At 41.4% G+C, this 22,398-nt stretch overlaps 1 protein-coding gene across 2 annotated transcripts in view; it reads left to right on the top strand.

The window, feature by feature from the left end:
* Nucleotides 1-22,198, top strand: part of ACOT9 (acyl-CoA thioesterase 9) — a 28,313-nt gene extending 6,115 nt beyond the window's left edge. Inside the window, exons 3-16 of one of the 2 annotated variants that reach the window (XM_065900712.1) lie at nt 374-400; nt 1,002-1,047; nt 3,133-3,303; nt 3,562-3,599; nt 8,572-8,655; nt 9,027-9,130; nt 13,860-13,933; nt 19,299-19,366; nt 20,059-20,170; nt 20,333-20,423; nt 20,601-20,686; nt 21,081-21,168; nt 21,318-21,468; nt 21,892-21,980. In XM_065900712.1, the coding sequence (XP_065756784.1) occupies nt 374-400; nt 1,002-1,047; nt 3,133-3,303; nt 3,562-3,599; nt 8,572-8,655; nt 9,027-9,130; nt 13,860-13,933; nt 19,299-19,366; nt 20,059-20,170; nt 20,333-20,423; nt 20,601-20,686; nt 21,081-21,168; nt 21,318-21,468; nt 21,892-21,980 (1,229 nt within the window). Of the gene's footprint in view, nt 1-373; nt 401-1,001; nt 1,048-3,132; nt 3,304-3,561; nt 3,600-8,571; nt 8,656-9,026; nt 9,131-13,859; nt 13,934-19,298; nt 19,367-20,058; nt 20,171-20,332; nt 20,424-20,600; nt 20,687-21,080; nt 21,169-21,317; nt 21,469-21,891 lie in introns of both variants that reach the window. The other variant, XM_065900713.1, reaches the window with a different exon arrangement.
* The last annotated feature ends 200 nt before the right edge of the window (nt 22,199-22,398 follow it).

Here is a 22,398-nt window from a genome sequence, read left to right as displayed (position 1 = left end):
TGGCTTGCAGGATCTTAGCTCCTTGACCAGGGATTGAACCCTGGCCCTGGCAGTGAAAGTGCCAAGTCCTAACCACCGGACCACCAGGGAATTCCCTATAACAATTGATAGAAAAATTAACAATTGATAGAAAAATCAACCACTTTTTCATGAAAATTAAGATGTATGTTCATCTAACCATATTTGGTTTTGATCAGATATTTAGTTGTTGAAGGACCAAGGATTGCTATAGTTAATTTTCTGTAACCAGAATATGTATTTTAAAATGATAGAAAAAAACACATGAACTCAAAACATTTAAAATCCTATAGATTTATTTTTTAGTATTGACTTACTACTGCTTATCTAATTTATTTCCCCTTTATCCATATAGCATGTTCACCAATACATGTGAATCATGGTGTGTGTGGTAATCAGTATCAATTTTTTTATAAGTGCTTAAATTTTTTTTCGCACTAATTCATTCTTGCACTTTTGGGCAATGGGCATTAACTAAACTTAAATTGCTTTTTTTTGCCTTTCCTTTCTTGCTTCATTTTTCTTGCCTCAACTTTTCTAACATTTAGGGTAGTATACATATATGAGAAATCAATTAGAGTGAGACTCAAATTTTGATATTAGTCTTAGTCTCACTGCCTATAAGAAGATAGGCAGGGATTCTGTTCATAATATCTCCATCGTAAAGGGACTCCTACCAACACTGATACAGCCCCAGCAGATGAATAATTGGAGTTATCCTTTTTTGCTTATTTGTATAAATCCCAGTGATTGACACAAGGAATTCTTTTCTGCACTAAGGAGACAATAATTGTTTCAAGTTTTTGGGAAGCAGAGGCCTGATCCCTTCCCTGAGCTGTTTGTTTTGTGGCATTAAATGGAAATTCATGGATCTTTGAAGCTTTTGAGTGCATGAGTCGCTTTTTGTAGTTTTTGAGCTGGTTGCCATAATCCATTTCTTACTTTCTTTGTTTCATGGAATGACCTCTTTATTTTTGTTTCAGTTCGAGATAAGTTGCGGGAGATAGTAGGAGCATCCACAGACTGGAGGTATGTGCTCTGTGTTTATCCGTTCTTCTATCCCTAAGTGGTGTGCTAGCCTGTGTTTAGGCTCAGTTGATGGTCCCACTGTAGGAATGGGGGGAACCCTTTGTTCAGAAATGGGTTGAGAGGTTTTTTTACTTGGGGGAGAAGATCAAAATTACAACATACTCATCAGGTGATGCTTTGTTGTCATAAAATCATGTAATTTACATGTACTCTGCAGTTTTCAAAGTGCATTCAGGAGTATTACCTCACTGATTCTCAGTGAAACTTGTGACGTGCTTATGACATATGTTCCTCTTCCTTTTTTGCACATGATGAGATTGAAACTCAGACATTGAGTGATTGAGTACCAGGTTTGGGACTTGAACCCAAGTTCCTGGTTTTTCTATTTCATGCACCCTGACTACTGCTTCTTGTCAGGTCACAATTAACCAGGCCTCCCATACAATCTTTCTCTTTTCTCTAAGTATTTCCCTGCTTTAAAATAGGATAGTATCCCTCTTGGTGCATAGAATTTTGAGGCTAAAATGAGATAAAAAGAAAAAGCACAATAACAATAATAATCTATTTGGTATAAAAATTATCTAATGACTTCTTTTTATCTCTTTATATGAAAAATTTCAGTTTTCTGAAAAGTAGAAGAAATGAATACCTTTGTTCCCACTATCTGAATTGGATACTTATGAACGTTTTTCTAGATTTGCCAATATACATATACTGGCTAAACTATAAAGGTATCGTGACGCTTCAGCTCCAGTTATATTCCAATACCTCTCTAATAAATAAATATATTTTCCTTTGTAACAAAATCAGCAGTTGTGCATCTCCAACAAATAACATATTCTCTTACATAATGAAATTGACAGTAATTCCCTAATAGCATATTATTTACCCATATTCAGAATTCCTCAATTATTCCCCACATATCTTTTATAGCTTTTTTTTAAAAAAAATCAAGATCCGGTAAACAACTGCATATTGCATTTCATGGTTATGACTCTTTAGTCTCCCCTAATCTAGAATAATAGTTATCCCTCCCTCTTTTTTTTTTCCCCCACGAGCTTGACTTTAAAGAGGCCAAGCCATGTGTCTTGTTGAATGTTCCACGTTCTGGATTTACCTGGTGCCATTTAACTTGTTCGTCAGTTCCCTCCCTATATTTTTGTAGGCTACACTTTTCTGGCAATAATACTTCATAAGTAAAGCTTAGAAAGAGTGATATTGTCAACATTTTAGTTCCCTGTCCCCTTGTCTCTCTCTTTTCTTCCACCTTAATCGTCTCTTCTTTTTCTTCCCTTTCTGTCTCCTTTTCATGTTCCCTTCCTCTTTACCTTTTGCTCTGCCTTCCAAACTTCTTTTGGATATACTCCATTTTTCCTCCTCTGTCTCTCTTTCCTGAAATTGAAGGCAGAGAGAGAGAGAGCTGGGGCACAGAGGTTACGAGACTTGTCAAGGTGAGAAATGGGAATATGGAGTTCAGTGGCTATGTTGTTCTTTAGCGCAGTTATATATATATACGTACATATATTTACACTCTATTATGTCCATTTCTGTATTTTTAATTTCATTTCAAAGATTCTATTCTTTGAATACACTTTTTTTTTTTTTTTTTTTTTTTTGTGGTACACGGGCCTCTCACTGTTGCGGCCTCTCCCGTCGCGGAGCACAGGCTCTGGACGCGCAGGCTCAGCGGCCATATGGCTCACGGGCCCCGCCGCTCCGCGGCATGTGGGATCTTCCCGGACCGGGGCACGAACCCGTGTGCCCTGCATCGGCAGGCGGACTCTCAACCACTGCGCCACCAGGGAAGCCCTGAATACACTTTTTGATGAGGGTGAATATATAGTTCATTTGGATATATCTATATCACTTATAAGTGTATTTTTCTTATCTACTAGCCTGAGAAATTTTAACAGAAATTTTTGATTTCACCAAGTGGCAAGTAGGAAGGGAGGGAAGGAAAAGGAGATGAGGTAGGTCCGGACCTGCTGTTTCCTCTTTTGATGGTGTCTGACTGACCTGTATGTCACTGGAGTTGGGGGATAGCACTGTCCTATGTTTTATGAAGCTTGTGTCCGTTCTTCTCAGAGACCATGTGAAAGCAATGGAGGAAAGAAAATTACTTCATAGTTTTTTGGCTGCGTCACAGAAAGGTCTGCCACCTAGGAGAATGAAAGACAGTTACATTGAAGTTCTCTTACCTTTGGGCAGTCAGCCTGAATTAAGAGAGAAATATTTGACTGTTCAAAACACTGTAAGGTAACATGGCACTATTTCTGTTTGTGTCGTTTGTTTTTATTTTATTTCCTTTCTTTATTACAACTTTGAGATATAATTCACACATCATACTGTTCACTTATTTAAAGTGTGTGATTCTCTGGTTTTTTGTATATTTAGAGAGTTGTGCTACCATCACCATAATCAATTTTGGTAGATATTTATCACCCCATAGTGTTCTTCTTTTTAAAGGGTGATCATTATGATTTTCATTTCATCACAGTTTTCTTTATTTCACAGGTTTGGCAGGATTCTTGAGGATCTTGACAGCTTAGGAGGTACTGATATTTTAGTATTTTTAAACTGGTACTTACAGTAATACATTGAATCCTCTGGCTGGAAAGGGTCTTTTTTTTTTTTTTAACATCTTTATTGGCGTATAATTGCTTTACAATGGTTTGTTAGTTTCTGCTTCATAACAAAGTGAATCAGCTATACATATACAGATATCCCCATATCCCCTCCCTCTTGCATCTCCCTCCCACCCTCCCTATCCCACCCCTTTAGGTGGACACAAAGCACCGAGCTGATCTCCCTGTGCTATGCGGCTGCTTCTCACTAGCTATTTTACATTTGGTAGTGTATGTCCGTGCCACTCTCTCACTTCATCCCAGTTTCCCTGGAAAGGGTCTTTTTATTCTTTAACTTGCAGAGCTGAAGATATTCTAAACGAGCAGAAAAAGAAGGGCATCTGCTACTTCTGAATTGTCATAATTATTTAATTAAATTTACCGAAAAGTTGCAGAGTACAAAGAGTTGTTCTCCCCTGAATCATGTGAGAGTATGTTGCTGACACGAGGCACATCACCCCCAAATATTTTCATGTGTATTTCCTACAAACAAGGACATTCTCCTTCATAACCACAATATAACCCTCAAAATCAATAAATTAACACTGATATTTAGACAGTCTAATCCTCAGACCCCATTCAGCTTTGGCCAGAGGTCCTTTATAGCAGAAGGATCCAGTTCTGGATCCAGTTCTGAATCACATGTTGCAATTAGTTGTTGTGTCAGGGTTAGTTCCTCAGTCTTTTCCTGACTTTAATGACCTTGATACTTTTGAAGGTTATGGGCCAGTTCTTTTGTGGAATTTCTCTCAATTCGGGTATGTTTGATGCTTCCCCAAAGTTAGATTTGGGATGTGCATCTTTGGCAGGAGTGTCCACAGAAGGGATGCTGTGTTTTTATTGCATCTTAGCAGGTAGTGCATAGTTCTAATTTGTCCCATTACTGTGATGTTGACTTTGATTCCTTGATGAAGGTGGTGTCTTCCAGGGTTCTTTGCTGTAGTTACTCTTTTCCCCTTTGTAATTAATAAGTACCTTGTAGGGAGGTACTTTGAGACCTTGTAAATATCCCATTCTTCATTAGACTTTTATCAATTACTTTAAAATCAGTATGGACTCAGGGATTCCTATTTTACTGAATGGATTATAATATATTTCTATCATCTGTTTTGATGCTCAGCTTGTCCCAGGACTGCCCTTCATTCTTCACGCTGGCTTCTGTGGATTTTTTTTGGCTGTGTCCCCATCATTCTTTGAGCACTTCCTCACTTTGTGGTGCAACATTTCTAGGCTCATTTGTACTTTCCCTGCCCCAGTCCTGGAATCAGCCAAATCTCTGAGGAGCCCTGATTCTTTTTAATGGAGAATGATATTTAGAAACCAAGATCTGGGTGCTGGGAGTTGTCATTGTTGCTGGGGTATCACTATTCCTCTGTGCTTTCAGTGGATGAGCTGGGGAATATATGCATGTACATGTACATTTACATCTATACCTGCCTGTATGTGTATTCCTTCCTTCCTTCCTCCCTCCCTGTCTCTCCCTCCTTACCTATCTGTCTACCTGTCTGTCTGTCTGTCTATCTATCTATCTATCGGAACCCTGGGTTCATACTGATAGTTCCAATTCTAATTCAACCACAGGTTCATTCTTAATTCCTCCCTTTTCATATTTGTAATTCCCTTCTCCAGCTGGCTCCATTATCTGTAGTATATTTACTTATTTGATCAGTTCCCCCGTATGTAGCCAATTTCATATTGCTGCCATCCCGAAACCCTCATGAACGCTCTCCTCACCTCAGTGGGATTCTGCTCCATCCCAGGTCCCCCTCCTCGTGCTCGGGCTGCAGCTTGCTGGGCCATCACTCTCATTGCCTCCCTGCATATCTTCCTGACCCCTCTTGGGCTTCAGCACCCGACTCTGGGCTGTCTGTCTTGCTTGCTCCTACGTAATGGCTTTTGGACTGAAATGTTGGGAAAAGGTTTAAAAAAAGGCTGTAATAATCTTTAAAATAGAGACACAAATCCATTGTTAGGCTTACGGCTAGCTACATTTTTCTTTAGATTAAATAAACCTTTAAAATTCTTATTGGCCTTTTAAAAAATAATCACACACACACACACACACACACTCACTCACTCACTCACTTGACTTCGGTTTACTTAGGTGTCCCTAAATATACAAACTCCCCTGCCACTACCCTGTTTTTCTTCATCACCTCCTGTTGATGACCAGTCCCTTTCACCTGTTCACTTGTTTCTATTCCTTCCGTTTCTTCAAGGAACTTGCCTTATCACGTACCCTGAAGATATCTCCCTCGTATCTCAAGCCTTTTCTCAACCTCACTTTTCCCTTAACTTCTAAACATATTCAAGGCTCTTGCATCTTGCAATGAAAAATAGGTAAAGCCTCCTTCCCTTATAACACTCTCCAGTTTTCTTTCTCTCTCACTTTAGAGCTACCTTTGTGTTCTGGCTTCTGCTCCTCCATGCCATTGAGCTGATTGTGCCAAACTCTTTGAAGCTCCTAATGATGTCGAACTCACCCTTGGGCCTTGGTGACATTTCCTCCTGCCTCTCAGGCTGCTACTTCCCAGTCTCCTTTGTAGATTCCTCTTTCTCTGTTGATCCTTTAAATGTCGCTTATCTTCAGGGTTTTGTCTGCTGCCCTTTTTGTTGTTGGTATCTGCACTTTCTCTATAAATAATCTTCAATCCCGGTGCTTCAGTTGCTCTCAGTATGTGGAATACTTCAGAAGCTACATTTCCTGACGTGCTTTGTGAGTTGTAGACCAGTTTGTCCTCCTGCCTGCTGGCCATCTTCATTTGGATGTGCCGTGGACTTCTCAAATTCAGCATGTTGAAAACAGTCCGTTCTGCTCTTCCTGTGCTGTATTCTGTTTCTCAGTGAATGGTACACTATCTTCACTCATGTAAGTTAGAAACCTGAGTTAATTCAGGTCTTGTCAAGCCTGCCTTCTTCTTAGCTCTTGGACCTTTTCTCTTGCTTTCACTTCCACTAATGCTGTGGAAGGTCAAACACTTAGGATTTCTTCTCTGGGTACCACAAGTTTTTTGAATGGAGTTTCTTGCCTTTCGCCCCTCATCCCCCCACTGCATTCTTTAGCAGGTGCATGGATGAAAGGGTTTATTGTTACTCAACGAGTATTTATTGAGCACAGACCCTGTCCTGAGGGTTGATGATAAACAATTTGTTTTTAATAAATTTATTTATTCTTTTATTTTTGGCTGCGTTGGGTCTTCGTTGCTGCGCACGGGCTTCCTCTAGTTGTGGCGAGCAGGGGCTACTCTTCGTTGAGGTGTGTGGGCTTCCCATTGGGGTGGCTTGTCTTTGTTGAGGAGCATGGGCTCTAGGCGTGTGGACTTCAGTAGTTGTGGCACGCAGGCTCAGTAGTTGTGGCTCACAGGCTCTAGAGCACAGGCTCAGTAGTTGTGGCGCACAGGCCTAGTTGCTCCGTGGCATGTGGGATCTTCCCAGACCAGGGCTCGAACCCGTGTCCCCTGCATTGGCAGGAGGATGCTTAACCACTATGCTACCAGGGAAGTCCCGATGATACAAATTTGAATGAATCATAGGGCAAGCAGGGAGACCACTATAAAGAAGTACAGTACAGTTTTAAATGAGTAGAAACATGCTTTGCACCTTTAAATGCTTGTTAAAATATGGAAAGTACACAGATAACCACAGGGTGGTGTAGGAGCTGAGGGTGATTGAGGGAAGGAGGGAGAACTCTGAGGCAAATAATAGCTTCATGATTAGGAAGGAGTCAAGAGGAAAACAGGTAGCTGAGCCCTTGTGATTGGTTTCTCTTTTTTGAAGATATCTGATGCTGTCAGACTCATGTGCTGGGGTCTTTTTCTGATTTAGGCACTGTGTCTCTGTTGAGTGGTAATAAGCCACCTGGCGGGCCTGGGCTTTGGGCTTCAGTTTCCTCACCAAATCTAAAATTGAACAGTCAGAGTAGAGGATTCCCAGATCTCTTCAACGTATAAAACAGTCTTTGGTTCTAGGAAAAGACCACTAGTGGAATATGGAGGATTGGGTCTTCAAAACCAGATAAGACTTTATTTTATTTTATTTTTTACATCTTTATTGGAGTATAATTGCTTTACAATGGTGTGTTAGTTTATGCTTCATAACAAACTGAATCAGTTATACATATACATATGTCCCCATATCTCTTCCCTCTTGCGTCTCCCTCCCTCCCACCCTCCCTATCCCACCCCTCTAGGTGGTCACAAAGCACCGAGCTGATCTCCCTGTGCTATGCGGCTGCTTCCCACTAGCTATCTGTTTTACATTTGGTAGTGTATATAAGTAAGTCAGAAAGGGTTGTTATTTTTTATCTGCAGTTCTGAGCCGTGGATGCTCATTGAAATCACCTGAGTAGCTTTAAAAACTGATGCCTGGATTCGACTTTTGCAGATTCTGATTTAAATGGTCTATATAGTTCAGCCTGGACATCAGGATTTTGTATCAGGTTCCTGTTTTTCATCTTTGTTCTCACATATCAATTCTTTTTTAAAAAATTAATTAATTAATTTTAACATCTTTATTAGAGTATAATTGCTTTACAATGGTGTGTTAGTTTCTGCTATATAACAAAGTGAATCAGTTATACATATACATATGTTCCCATATCTCTTCCCTCTTGCGTCTCCCTCCCTCCCACCCTCCCTATCCCAGCCCTCTAGGTGGTCACAAAGCACCGAGCTGATCTCCCTGTGCTATGCGGCTGCTTCCCACTAGCTATCCATTCCATGCTTCGTAGTGTATATATGTCCATGCCACCCTCCCGCCCTGTCACAGCCTACCCTTCCCCCTCCCCATATCCCCAAGTCCATTCCCCAGCAGGTCCCCGTCTGATTTCAGGGAGTAAATTGCGAATGTTAAAAAATAATTTTGCTTTTCCTTTATTTGGTTCTCTTCTGTTTTCCTACAGTTCTTATTTGCTACATGCACAACAAAATTCATTCAGCTAAGATGTCTCCTTTATCGATAGTTACAGCCCTGGTGGACAGGATTGGTAAGTGATATTATTTTCTAGACATACTTAGAATTTTTAGTAATTATAAAATATTACTGAGATTAGAGGAAATGTTTTCCTTTTATGGGGGAATTTTTATGTATATATGTGCATATGAAAATGTCTAGATTGCAATATACCAAGATATTTATTATAATTATCTTTGGGTAGAAGAGTTTTGCATGATTCCAGTTTTATTTTTTATATTCTCTGCATTGTCTAATTTTTCAAAAATTATTTTTGAAAAATTAGTTTTGAAGACAAAAAGGAAATATAGTGAAATTTGCCAAAATTTCAAATGAAATTGTCCATTTACAGTATAGAACATTTGGAGTATGGTTTGGGCTCAGGTTGATTTTTCTGTTTTGTAGATATGTGTAAGAAGAGCTTAAGCCCAGAACAGGACATCAAGTTCAGTGGCCATGTTAGTTGGGTTGGGAAGACGTCCATGGAAGTGAAGATGCATATGTTCCAGGTGTGTCTGTGCCCGAAGACTGCCCCCTTGTTCCAATACAACCAGCTAGTCTCAGTGAAAGAAAAGCTTATTCACCTGTCTATCCATAGACAGATATATAGTTCACCCATTTATAGAAAAACAATTCAAGTTCATGTCATACAGATGGTGTGTTATTAATATCCTCCTCCTGGACATAGACTGACACGTAATTTGGTGTTTATGCTTACTGTTTATTACTTTGAAATCATATACAGCTCCATGTTAAGGTACTTGTTTCTAGTTTTGCCCCAGAGAATTTCCCTACAGTCTGAGTTCTGTTAAGCATGAATCGGATTGGTGACTGTTAGTTTCCTAGGGCTGCTGTAGCAAAGTACCATAAACCATGTGGCTTAAAATAACATAAATTAATTGTCTTAACAATTGAGAGGCTAGAAATCCAAAATCAAGGTCTCAGTAGGACCATGCTCTATCTAAAACCCGTAGGGGAGAAGCCTTCCGTGCTTTCTTCCTAGCTTCTAGTGGTTTGCTGGCCCTTTGGCATACCTTGGCTTGTAGTTGTAACACTTCAATCTCTTCCTTCTTCATCACATAGCATTTTTCTCTTGTGTGTCTGTGTCTCTTCTCTTCTCTTCTTTTATTTATTTATTGGCTGCGTTGGGTCTTTGTTGCTGCATGTGGGCTTTCTCTAGTTGGGGCGAGCGGGGGGCTATTCTTTGCTGCAGTGTGTGGGCTTCTCATTGTGGTGGCTTCTCTTGTTGCAGAGCATGGGCTGTAGGCGTGTGGGCTTCAGTAGTTGCAGCATGTGGGCTCAGTAGATGCGGCATGCGGGCCCCTAGAGTGCACGGGCTTCAGTAGTTATGGAGCGTGGGCTCAGTAGTTGCAGCACATGGGCTCAGTAGCTGTGGCTTGTGGGCTCTAGAGCACAGGCTCAGTAGTTGTGGCACACGGGCTTAGTTGCTTCGCAGCATGTGGGATGTTCCCGGACCAGGAATCGAAACTGTCCCTTGCATTGGCAGGCAGATTCTTAACCACTGTGCCACCAGGTGAGTCCTCTTCTCTTCTTATAAGGACATCAGTGATACTGGATTAAGGGCCCACCTACTCTGGTGTGACCTCATCTTACCTGATTACATCTGCAGCAACCCTATGTCCAAATAAAGTCACGTGCACAGGTACTGAGGGTTGGGACGTCAACATATCTTGGGGGACACAGTTCAACCCATAACAGTCACTGAGATTACTACAGCAGTTAGGAACAGCCTCTCTAATGAGCATAACTCAGAATAGCTATTATAAAGAAATGAAGAAATTTGTCAAGAAAAAGTACCTCAAAGAGGGTAATAGTACAGAAATCAAATAATTCAGAGTGTGTTGAAGATTTCATTGTGAAAACTTACTTAAGAGTGACTTATTCAGTTATGTCAGGGTATTCAGTGGATCTGTCATTCAGATACGTGAAATTATGAAGCCTTTCACGTTTTGGAAAAAGTCTGAAGGTTGCTCTGCAGTAATTAAAGTTATTTGTCAAAATAGGTAAGTAGTTTTTTATTTGATGCTGTATGTAAACAGTTGAATTTTTTAACTTCCATGTTGCTGTAACTGACGGTAATACTGCTTTTAAAGCAAATATCGTAAAGTTGTTGGGGATGCTCCTCTGATTTGTTCGCACCCTTTTTTAATCTTCATGGTTGATGCACGGTGAATTCCTGGCATAAGACCTGCTTTCTAAGGAATCTTGGACAAATAGGTTGAAAAAGAGATACAGGAATTATTGGGAGAGAGCCAGTGAAAATCAGTGCCAGGGAAGTACAGACTTCTGTTTTAAATTTGCATTTCTCATTGGCCATTTTGATTAATAACTCACGGCTTGAGTGATCCTTTATTCCAGAGAGGCAGCTTGGCAATAGGTACCCTGCCTCTGGTTTGGCTGAAATGTAAGTTCAAATCCCAGCTCTGCTGCTTATTAGCCATGTGACTGTGGGCAAATTTCTTGCCTTCTCTGAGATGCTGTTTTGTTATCACAGTAGCCACTAATCAAATGTTGGCCATTATATTACTTTATCGTCATTACTATGGAGGTGGTCCCGCTTGACCGTCAGACCTGCCTTTTGGGGTTCCTGTTAGATCTCTCTTCCGAGTGTGCTCTCGCTACCTCAAGTCCAGTGTGTTCCAAACTGAGTGCATCAGCTTCCTTTCCGATCCTGACCCTCCTCCTGTTTCCCCTTTGCCACCCTCCGATTTCTCCCAGCTCCAAACCTTTGTGAAAGCTTTAATTTTTTTTCCCTTTCCTGTGCAGCCTTTTGCCAAGTCTTGCGAATTCATCACCCACAGCTACTCACCAGAGTCCTTTCTTTCCCTTCCCTTTGGCCTCTGTGTTTCATTCAAGCCCTCACTGCCTCTTGTGTGAGTACTTTAGCTATCTTTTAATTACTCTGCCTGCCTCTTGTCTGTTCTCTCTGTGTTAATTTTACACATCTCTTCCAGATAGGTCTTGCAAAGCCGATCTTCAATCACATCTCTTCCCTTCTCAAAACCCTTCCGTGACCATTATCTGTGGATCAAAGTCTAAATTGCTTTGACTAGTTAGGATCTAAGGTGCTCCATAAACTAGCACCAACCTACCTTTGCAGCTATACTCCCTCCAACTTACCGTTCACGCACCTTATTGGAGCGCACAGCTGGAGACCTTGAGCATCCTAAGAGTAGAGAGTTGTTCACCTTGCATCCCCGATGCTCAGCACTAGTGTTCATTGTAATACACTGGAACGTAAACAGTAGGTGAGCGGATGAGCGTCCTCGCGCACACTTTTCCTTTTGCCGGGATTCCTTGGGCTCTGTCTCTGCATATCCGTATTCCACCTGTGCTTCTGGGTCACTTCATGCTCGAAACCTTCCCTGATCTTTTCAGCTCATAGTACCTGTTCCTTCCCCACGCCTCGTCCCTCTGACTTTCTCTCCTGGTACCTGCTGTCCTCTGCCTTGCAGAGCTGTGTATGAACGTCTTTTCTCTTCCACTCGACTATGTGCGCCTCAACAACAGGATCCGGGCGTGAGTCACCTCACCCACTTCCTGACGGCATTCATTTAACGTTGACTTAGCAGTGATTTATGGAGTGCCCCGTCTGTGCTTGGGGTACAACAGTGAGCAAAACAGGACGTTCCATTCTCTTGGAGTTCACACTCTAGTAGTGCTCAGTAGTTAGCTGCCTCAGTTCATTCGTCGGCAGTTGGCAGCCATTGATCCGGTATCTGCTGTCTGCCAGCCTTTGTGTCAATTGCTGGGAAACAAATGAGAATAAAAATGGTCATTGTCCTCAAGGAGCTCTTGGTGCAGTAGGGAGACAGACACATAAATAAATGATTATGATACAGTAAATTATTACGCACTATTTCTGAACAGGGACAGTATTGGCATTGTATGTGGGAAAATTCTTTGCTCTGCAGGACCGTTCCCTGCCTTGTGAGCTGTTTAGCTCTTTGGTTACCCCTCGCTGCGCTAGTAGTGTCCCCCAGCTCATGGGACAGCCATCACTAGCGCTGCACATTTCCAGATGCCCTCCGGGGGATGACATCTTCCTCACTTATGTTGAGAACCGCTGTCAGGAGAGGACTTTGTTTCCACTTAGGTGGCAAACAAAGGAGGGAGTGATGAACTCTACCTGGGGAGTAGGGCTGGGGCCGGGGAGGGGAGGAGTGTCTTGAGGAATCCGGCCCTGAGGAAGGCATCTGGCAGAGGCCTGGAGGGGAGGCGGTCAGGTGACAAAATGGGACATTTCAGGACCTCCAAGTTGTTAGCTGTGGCTGGAGAAAGGAGTGCAGGCATGCCGGGAGTGTTTGGTGAACAACTAGAGTGGAATCTGGGCTCCGTGGTGGAGGCTTTACATAGAATGCCAGCAGGCGTAGACCAGATGCTGGGATAAAGGAAGACCTCTTGCAAGGTTTGAATAGGACAGGGACATAGTAAGATTGGTGAGACTCTTCTGAAAGTCGAGGGGGAAGGCTCATAACGGCCTGAACAGGTAGTGGTGATGAGGGCTAGTGGTCGGTTTGTTGAGGATGGAACCACCTGTACCCTCAGGTTACGATATGACTTGATGATATGACTCTCCTGGAAGTACAGACTTCTAGGGGAAAAAAAATACCTTAAAAATCTCAATGGCCTCTGCATTGTAAATATTTAGCTTAATCCACAGAATTCTCATTGATCTTACCCTTTCTTGGAAGCCCCCGTGCCAGGCTAAGGAAACAAACACATCCTGGTAGTTGGCACACTCAAGTTCCCTGAAAATACAAATGTCTGGGAGAGCGATGGGAGGTCCGCCTGGCTGTGTGTGCCTTTGGGAGGACAGGTAGGCCTGGAGAAAGCCAGCGTTCTGCAAGATGCAGGACACTTAAATGATGGTGATGCACAAGGTCCCCCCGTGACCCTTGCCCTTGGATCCCAGTCACTCACAGCTCCAAGGCCCATAGTTTGTGCCCATCCCAGCACTTCTCACACTGTGCACTGTTTGGGTTTTTGGGTATCTCTCTCCTCCGCTAGACCACAGACTCTTTACTCTTGCTGCCTTTTCCCCCCTAGAGCCCAGTTGTGTGCCTGGCATCTCAGCAGATGGTGGTTAGTGAAAGCACTCGTCCTCTTTTGCTAATTTCAGCCTTTCCCAAAGGCTGTGATATCAGTTAGGATTGTAGTAGGTCTTCCCAGTAAATGCATTTTTTACATCTGCATTTTCTTTCCTTTGTTCTCTAGTTACACGACAATGAATTTTCCCCTGTTTTGGATGCGACATTTGTAATGGTGGCTCGTGATTCTGAAAACAAAGGGTAATTGCAGTTTTTTTCCTAATTCTTTATTTTGAAAAATATCAAAGATACGTAAAATTGAAGAGAAGACTTTAATAAATTTCTAGGATACCATCACCTAGACTTAAGAGTTTTAAAATTTTGCCATATTTGCTTCTTCTGTTTTTTTTAAAGTATATTATTTTCTTTATAATATTTTAAAGCAAATCCCAGACATAATGACATTTCACCTCTAAATACTTCAGTGTAGGGCACTGCTTTAAAAATGAGGCTATTTCCTTAAATAACTACATTACCATTCGCACACCTAACAAAAATAATAGTAAGTCCTTAATATATTCTAATAGTTCATATTCACTTTTCCCCACGTATCTTCAACGACTTATTCAAATCAGGATCCAAACAAGGTCCACATGTTACATTTGATTTGTATATCTCTTAAGTCTGTTTTTTTTTGTTAACAGCTTTATTGAGATATAATTCACATACCATACAGTTCACCCATTGGAAGTGTACAATTTAATGGCTTTTAGTATATTCAAAGAGTTGTGCAGTCTCATCAGTCTGTTTTAATCTGGAATGGTTGTGTGTCCCCACTGTCCCCTTATCCTTTCATATCATCAACTGGTTGAAAGCCCAGATTGACTGTTCTTTACAGTGTCCCACTTTCTGGATTTGTCTCATTGCTTCCTCGTGGTATTTTTTTTTTATTTCTGTAAATGGTAGTTACAATTTCTGTAAATTGAAGTTAGGTCTAAACCTTGATTAGATTTGAGTTCAGCGTATTTGGTGAGAGCGCTTCCTAGGTGATGATGTCTCTGTATCTCATATTGTATCATGTCAGGAGGTATAGATTGTCCCACTCATAGTAATGCTGAGATTAGTGTGTGGGTTCAAGTAGCGACACACTTTAATTTTTGCCTTGTGTAGTTCAGTTTATCCTCTTGTGATCAGCAATAATCTACAGGTGTAGTACAGTACAAGGTGTATCCAATGTATCCAGTCTTATGAATAGCTAGTTTCCTGTCAGTCTTCCTCCAGTGCTTTTTTTTTTTTTTTTGCGGTAGGCGGGGCCTCTCACTGTCGTGGCCTCTCCCGTTGCGGAGCACAGGATCCGGACGTGCAGGCTCAGCGGCCATGGCTCACGGGCCCAGCCGCTCCGCGGCATGTGGGATCTTTGCGGACCGGGGCACGAACCCGTGTCCCCTGCATTGGCAGGCGGACTCTCAACCACTGCGCCACCAGGGAAGCCCCTTCCAGTGCTTTTAATGTCCTTTGCTGATCATTGCTTTTATTATTTTCATTAGGGGATGTAAAATGATTCTCAAATTCTGTCATTTCTTTCTATATTTATTAGCTGGAGATCTGTAAAGAAGAGCTTTCCCTTATCAACTAGGGCAATTTGGTTTGTAAAGGAAAGTTAGGATCAGTGTTTCATTCTTGCTTTTATTTACACATTTACTAGCTAGTGATGACATAGTTTTTCTGCTATTTTGCTTTTTAAAAAAGTATCATTGTGTGTTCGTGGATTTTAATATAGTAAATATGTTTTAATACATTGCAGCCATTGTTCTTCCTGTTTCTCAGAGTGAACATCTTTGGTCAGTGGGAACTCCTTTAAGCTGGCTGCTGTGATAAGCTATTTTGACATTTCCTAGTTAGTCTTTGATAACTTCCTGCTCTCTGGTACAATGAGATGTCTTGGACTCATTCTGTACATTTCCTGCCCCAGGGCTGGAATCAGCCAGTTTTCCAAGGAGTCCTCAGGTTCCTTTTAGTGGGAAACTGGTATTTAGACACCAAAATCTGGGTACTAGAACTATACGTTGTTACTAGTTTGTCATGTTTCTAGGCCTTTTCAGTAGACAGGGCTTGGATGTATGTTAAAAAGCAAACAAAAAACCTCATAAATTTGTACTGTCATTTCCAAGTCCAGTTTAACTGTACAGACTTTAACACTTTATCATTTTTCTCTTACACTGGATTCCTGGTTCCCTAATGCCAGTTACACAAGGCATTCAGACTGGGAAAAACTGTTTAATTATGTGTGTGGGAGTGGGGTGGGGGGGAACGTTTCAGGATTGCTGTTTGTACAGACGGAGTCTAGAGGCCTATGGGAAGTCTAATTTGTTTTAGAAACTTGAGTTAGGAGTCTGCAATGAGAAATCTCTTCTGCTGCATGGAAAGCTGACTTGGAAACCCGACTTAAGATCAAAAAACCCCTTGGTGACTCTGATCTGAGCAAAGAATCCACCCATCTTCTCTAGCTCCTCTCACCAGCTCCAGCTGACCTGCCGCTCCTAGGGGCTAAGCCTGGGGCTCCTTTTCCAGCACTGAGGGCGTTACTTAAAGCTTCTCTCCCAGCTGGTGCATTCTAATTTTCCAAGCTGCCATTTCTGTACTTTTGTGTTGTTTTTTGTTTTTTTTGCAGTACGTGGGCCTCTCACTGTTGTGGCCTCTCCCGTTGTGGAGCACAGGCTCCGGACGCGCAGGCTCAGCGGCCATGGCCCACGGGCCCAGCTGCTCCGCAACATGTGGGATCTTCCTGTACCGGGGCACGAACCCGTGTCCCCTGCATCGTCAGGCGGACTCTCAACCACTGTGCCACCAGGGAAGCCCCCATTTCTGTACTTTTGTTTCCGTTTTTCTTTCATCCAACCTTTGGATTCTACCACAGTGAAGTACTATCCCTTTCTCAGTGTTTTATTTTGGAAAATTTCACATCTACAGAAATGTAGAAAGAATAATGCAATGAGCACCCATATGCCCTTCACCTAAATTCTCGAATTAACATTTTACCACATTTGCCTTACTCTTGTCCTTTCTCGATAAATACAAACATATATACTTTTTCCCCTGGAATCGTTTCAAAGTAAGTTTGAGACTACTTTAGCCTAATTCAGCATGTATCTCCTAAGAATAAGGCCATTCTCCTACATAACCTCAGTGCCTTTATTATATCCAAGAAATTTAACGGTGATACAATTATATTATCTAATATATGATTCATATCATATATGAATTGCCAATTGTCCCTAAAATATTCTTTTCCCCCGAGTCAGGGTCTGATTAAGGACAATATATTATATGCGGTAATCATGTTTCTTTAAATAATTCCCCTTAAAATAATCCCCCTGCTGCTTTCTGTCTTTTAAGACATTGACTTCTTACAATTTTTTATTGAAGTATAGTTGATTTACAATGTTGTGTTAGTTTCAGGTGTACAGCATAGTGATAGTTATATATCTCTATCTCTATCTCTATCTATATTCTTTTTCAGATTCTTTTCCCATATAGGTTATTACAAAATATCGAGTATAGTTCCTTGTGTTATACAGTAGGTCCTCGTTGGTTATTTATTTTATATATAGCAGAGTGTATATTTTAATCCCAAACTCCCAATTTATCCCCCCCCAGTTTCCCCTGTGGTAACCAGAAGTTTGTTTTCTATGTCTGTGAGTCTATTTCTGTTTTGTAAATAAGTTCATTTGTATCATTTTTTTTAGATTCCACATATAAGCGATATCATATGATATTTGTCCTTCTCTATCTGGCTTACTTTACTCAGTATGATAATCTCTAGTTGCATCTATGTTGCCGCAAATGGCATTATTTCATTCTTTTTATGGCCGAATAATATTCCATTTTGTATATATACCACATCTTCGTTATCCATTCATCTGTCAATGGACTCTTAGGTTGCTTCCATGTCTTGGTTATTGTAAATAGTGCTGCAGTGAACATTGGGGTGCATGTATCTTTTCAAATTATGGTTTTCTCCAGATATATGCCGAGTAGTGGGATTGCTGGATAATATGGTAGCTCTATTTTTAGTTTTTTAAGGAACTCCCGTACTGTTTTACATAGTGGCTGTACCAATTTACATTCCCACCAACAGTATAGGAGGGTTCCCTTTTCTCCACACCCTCTCCAGTATTTATTATTATTATTATTTTAAAATATTTATTTATTATTTACTTATCTTGGCTGCACCAGGTCTTAGTTGCGGCATATGTGATCTTTAGTTGTGGCATGCAGACTTCTTAGTTGCGGCATGCGTGTGGGCTCTAGTTCCCCGACCAGGGATCGAACCTGGGCCCCCTGAATTGGGAGCTCGGAGTCTTACCCACTGGCCACTAGGGAAGTCCCTCCAGCATTTATTATTTGTAGACTTTTTGATGATGGCCATTCTGACTGGTGTGAGGTGATATCTCATTGTAGTTTTGATTTGCATTTCTCTAATAATTAGTGATGTGGAGCATCTTTTCATGTGCCTTTTGGCCATCTGTATGTCTTCTTTGGAGAAATGTCTATTTAGATCTTCTGCCCATTTTTTATTGGGTTGTTTGTTTTTTTGATATTGAGCTGTATGAGCTGTTTGTATATTTTGGAGATTAATGCCTTGTTAGTTGCACCATTTGCAAATATTTTCTCGCATTCTGAGGGTTATCTTTTCATTTTGTTTATGGTTTCCCTTGCTGTACAAAAGCTTCTAAGTTTAATTAGGTCCCATTTGTTTATTTTTGTGTTTATTTCCATTACTCTAGGAGACAGATCTAAAAAGATATTGCTGCGATTTATGTCAGAGTATCCTGCTTATGTTTTCCTCTAGGAGTTTTATAGTATTTGGTCTTACGTTTAGGTCTTTAATCCACTTTGAGTTTATTTTTGTGTATGGTGTTAGAGAATGTTCTAATCTCATTTTTTTACATGTAGCTGTCCAGTTTTCCCAGCACCACTTATTGAAGAGACTGTCTTTTCTCCATGTATATTCTTTGCCTCCTTTGTGATAGGTTAATTGACCATAAGTGCATGGGTTTATTTTTGGGTCTTTTATCCTGTTCCATTGATCTATATTTCTGTTTTTGTACCAGTACCATGCTGTTTTGATGACTAGTTTTGTAGTATAGTCTGAAGTCAGGGAGCCTGATTCCTCCAGCTCTGTTTTTCTTTCTAGCCAAATTGCTAGATTGCTTTGGCTATTTGGGATCTTTTGTGTTTCCATACAAGTTTAAGAACTTTTTGTTCCAGTTTTGTGAAAAATGCCATTGGTAGTTTGATAGGGATTGAATTGAATTTGTAGATTGCCTTGGGAAGGCATTGACATTTTTGAAGAGTCCAGGCCGGTTGTCTTACAGAATGTTCTACAACCTGTATTTTACTGTTTCCTCATAATTAGAATCAGGTGAAACATTTTGGCAAGTGGCCATATCCTTTTACAACGTGAACTTTCTAGTGTGTAGATAAGTCTGTAACCAGAAGAGTCCCCTAATTGTTCAGAGTTCTTATGTGAAGCAATCAGTAAGTGTTACCCAAAATGAACACCTTCAGTTTTTATTAGATAATGGCATGTCTTAAAATTTTTCTTTTCTTTTCTTCTCTTTAGGCCGGCATTTGTAAATCCACTCATCCTTGAAAGCCCAGAGGAAGAAGAGATCTTTAGACAAGGAGAATGTATATTAATTTGTTCATAATAAGATACAATTTAAAAAGCACATTAACTGTACTGCAGAGGAGATTATTTAAGAGTATGTATGGACTCCTCATACCAGTAAAGTATCCACAGAGTCCATACTTTGAACGGTTTTTTTTTTTTTTTTTTTTTTTTGCGGTACGCGGGTCTCTCACTGCTGTGGCCTCTCCCGCCGCGGAGCACAGGCTCCGGATGCGCAGGCCCAGCAGGCATGGCTCACGGGCCTAGACGCTCCACGGCATGTGGGATCTTCCCAGACCGGGTCACGAACCCACGTCCCCTGCATTGGCAGACGGACTCTCAACCAGTGCGCCACCAGGGAAGCCCCGAACGGTTTTTATTGATGATACAATATTAAGTGAAGTAATTTGTTTTCTCACATTTAATGAAATGGGAAATGTATCTTAATGAGATAACTGCTGGTTGGGGCTGTAGGTCAAGGTGATTATAAGTGGTCTCACACTGAGCAGACATGATTTCCATCTGAAAGCAAAAAATCACTGAAAGTGTTATGTAGCCTCAGCAGCCTTCTCTGGCATAGATGTGCAATTTCCAGTGGGCTATTCGAAATCTGGAAATACTGCGTTTATAGGGTCCGAGGCAGCCCCGGTCGGCAACCCAGTGCTGTAGTGTGGCCCTCCTGATCATAGCTCCTTACTGTCTCCTGTTCCAGTGAACAAGGGGACAAGGGTCGCCTTCAGCTCCATGTCATTACTGAAAATGGCTCCCACTGCTGAGGAGAGGACAACCATACATGAGATGTTTCTTAACACGCTGGATCCAAAGTAAGTTAGGACGGTGAGATTCCTGGTTGGGAAAGCATCTAATCCTTGGCCTTCTCACAAGCTACACTTGCTTGAACATATTGTGCATTGTTTGCAAATATTTTACTTTTCAGCAGCAAAACCATGGCATTGACAGGGTTTACTCGATCTCCATTTGTACAGGACTGTAAGTTTTCGAAGTCGAGTTTTGCCTCCTAATGCAGTGTGGATGGAGAATTCAAAACTGAAGAGCTTGGATATTTGCCACCCTCAGGTATTGGAATTTAGTGAAAAATCTTCTAAACAGGATAACTTGGACTCAGGACACTCATCTAAGAGTTGACACGCCTTCAAACTGACCTCTGTTCTATGGCATTGTGAATTCCTTTGTTCTACAGATTCGGATTGTCACAGGGCTTGTATTTATTAATATTTATTTTATGTCCTGTAGGAGCGGAACATTTTCAATCGAATCTTTGGTGGTTTCCTTATGAGGAGAGCATATGAACTTGGATGGGCTACTGCTTGTAACTTCGGGTGAGTTGAATTTCAGGTAGTCTTAACTCCTGAGAAGCCGTTTATACTGCCTCACTCAGTCTGGATGTGTTTGGGAATATATTGTGTTTTTAAATAAATGCTACACTTGTACCAGGTGGGTTTGACCTTCATTTTAGAAGGCTCTCGCTCTGATGTTGTCACTTAGTACATTAAATGCCTGCTGAGAAAAAGGGGTGATGACACGCAGAAGGGAAAAGATGATTTAGATACTGATCTGGTCACAGTGTCATCTCTTACCATCTGGTATGGTTATTCCCTCCTTCTCTAGGTTTATTCTTTGACCATTTAAAGTTTGCTTCAGCTGATTGTCAGGAAAAAACTAGAGATCATCTGAATTTTGCAGTTGACCCCAAGTACTGTGTTTTCCCAACAGTGGTTCCCGACCATTTATAGTCACCGTGGATGATATCATGTTTCAGAAACCTGTTGAGGTTGGATCATTGCTGTTTCTTTCTTCGCAGGTAGGTGTGTGATGAGAGATGAAATACAATTTTTATTATTTGGGCCTAGAAGAGAGGTTTTTATATTCTAAAGCCACCGTTTCTCTTATGACTGCTTTCTTCCCCCTTCCTAATGCAATTAACTAACTATCGTGTCCATAATCGCTTAGGTTTGCTTTACTCAGGGAAATTACATTCAAGTCAGAGTACACAGTGAGGTGGCCTCTCTACAGGATAAAGAGCATATGACCACCAATGTCTTTCATTTCACGTTCATGTCGGAAAAAGAAGTGCCCTTGGTTTTCCCCAGAACATATGGAGGTAAGTGGCAAATGACTGCTTGTCCCTAACGAGGGGAACTTTTAAAGACATTTCTCTCCTTTTAAATTGTTGTAGGAAGTACTCTGATGCCCATCAGCCCTAGAGCATGTCTTTAGGGGATTGTGCTTTTGAGATTCTGCAGCCCTGAAGGTCAGGATGCCTCATGGCGTTCAGGTGGCCATTGCTGGTCTGCCTGCCTGGCTGTTGTCTGAAGGGCCAGTGTCAGCTGCAGGCAGCCACTGGTGGTCAGGACTGGTCCAGCCAAAGGGCCAGAGTCGAGGCACTCTCTGGCCCAGCAGCACATGCCTGGTGCCGGTTTTGAATTTTCATTGTTGTCCCAGTGTTCCCAAGTAGTTTTGTGTTCGTATAGTGATTTTCTTAGGTGCTGCACGTGTCTCCAGAGCTCTCTCTCTTATATTCCAGAGTCCATGTTGTATTTAGATGGGCAGAGGCATTTCAGCTCCATGAGTGCACCAGTGACCTTGAAAAAGGACCACCTCATCGAGCCCTAGGAAGACTGCGTTTGTTGAAGGCCAGTGCCCCACAGTGACACGGTGCCTGATGAAGGCCTGAGCAAGTATATTGCCCTTAGTGTTTATTCTCATGCTCCATAGAGAAGAAGGATGTATTCAGCTTTTAGGTTGATCAGAAAAGTAGAATGAGAGAATGGCTGGGTGGGGCAGAGGGGGAAAGAATTATTGAATAATAAATACTTTCAAGACAATTTAAATTGTGAACCTACCACGTTTCCTCCTGTCTACTCAGGAAATGAGGGCTGAATGCCTTTTTATGTGACTGGACACATTCTTTTCTTACACGTATTGCAACTATCGATCTACATTGGTTTCCTGCCAGGGCATTTGGAGGGCATTCTTTAAACCTGACCTTTACTGCAATTCCCCTGTATTATTTAAATCCCATCAACCCTAT

This window comes from Phocoena phocoena, chromosome X (genome assembly GCF_963924675.1).
Source record: "Phocoena phocoena chromosome X, mPhoPho1.1, whole genome shotgun sequence".
NCBI lineage: Eukaryota > Metazoa > Chordata > Mammalia > Artiodactyla > Phocoenidae > Phocoena > Phocoena phocoena.
This window is presented reverse-complemented; position numbering and strand designations above follow the sequence as displayed.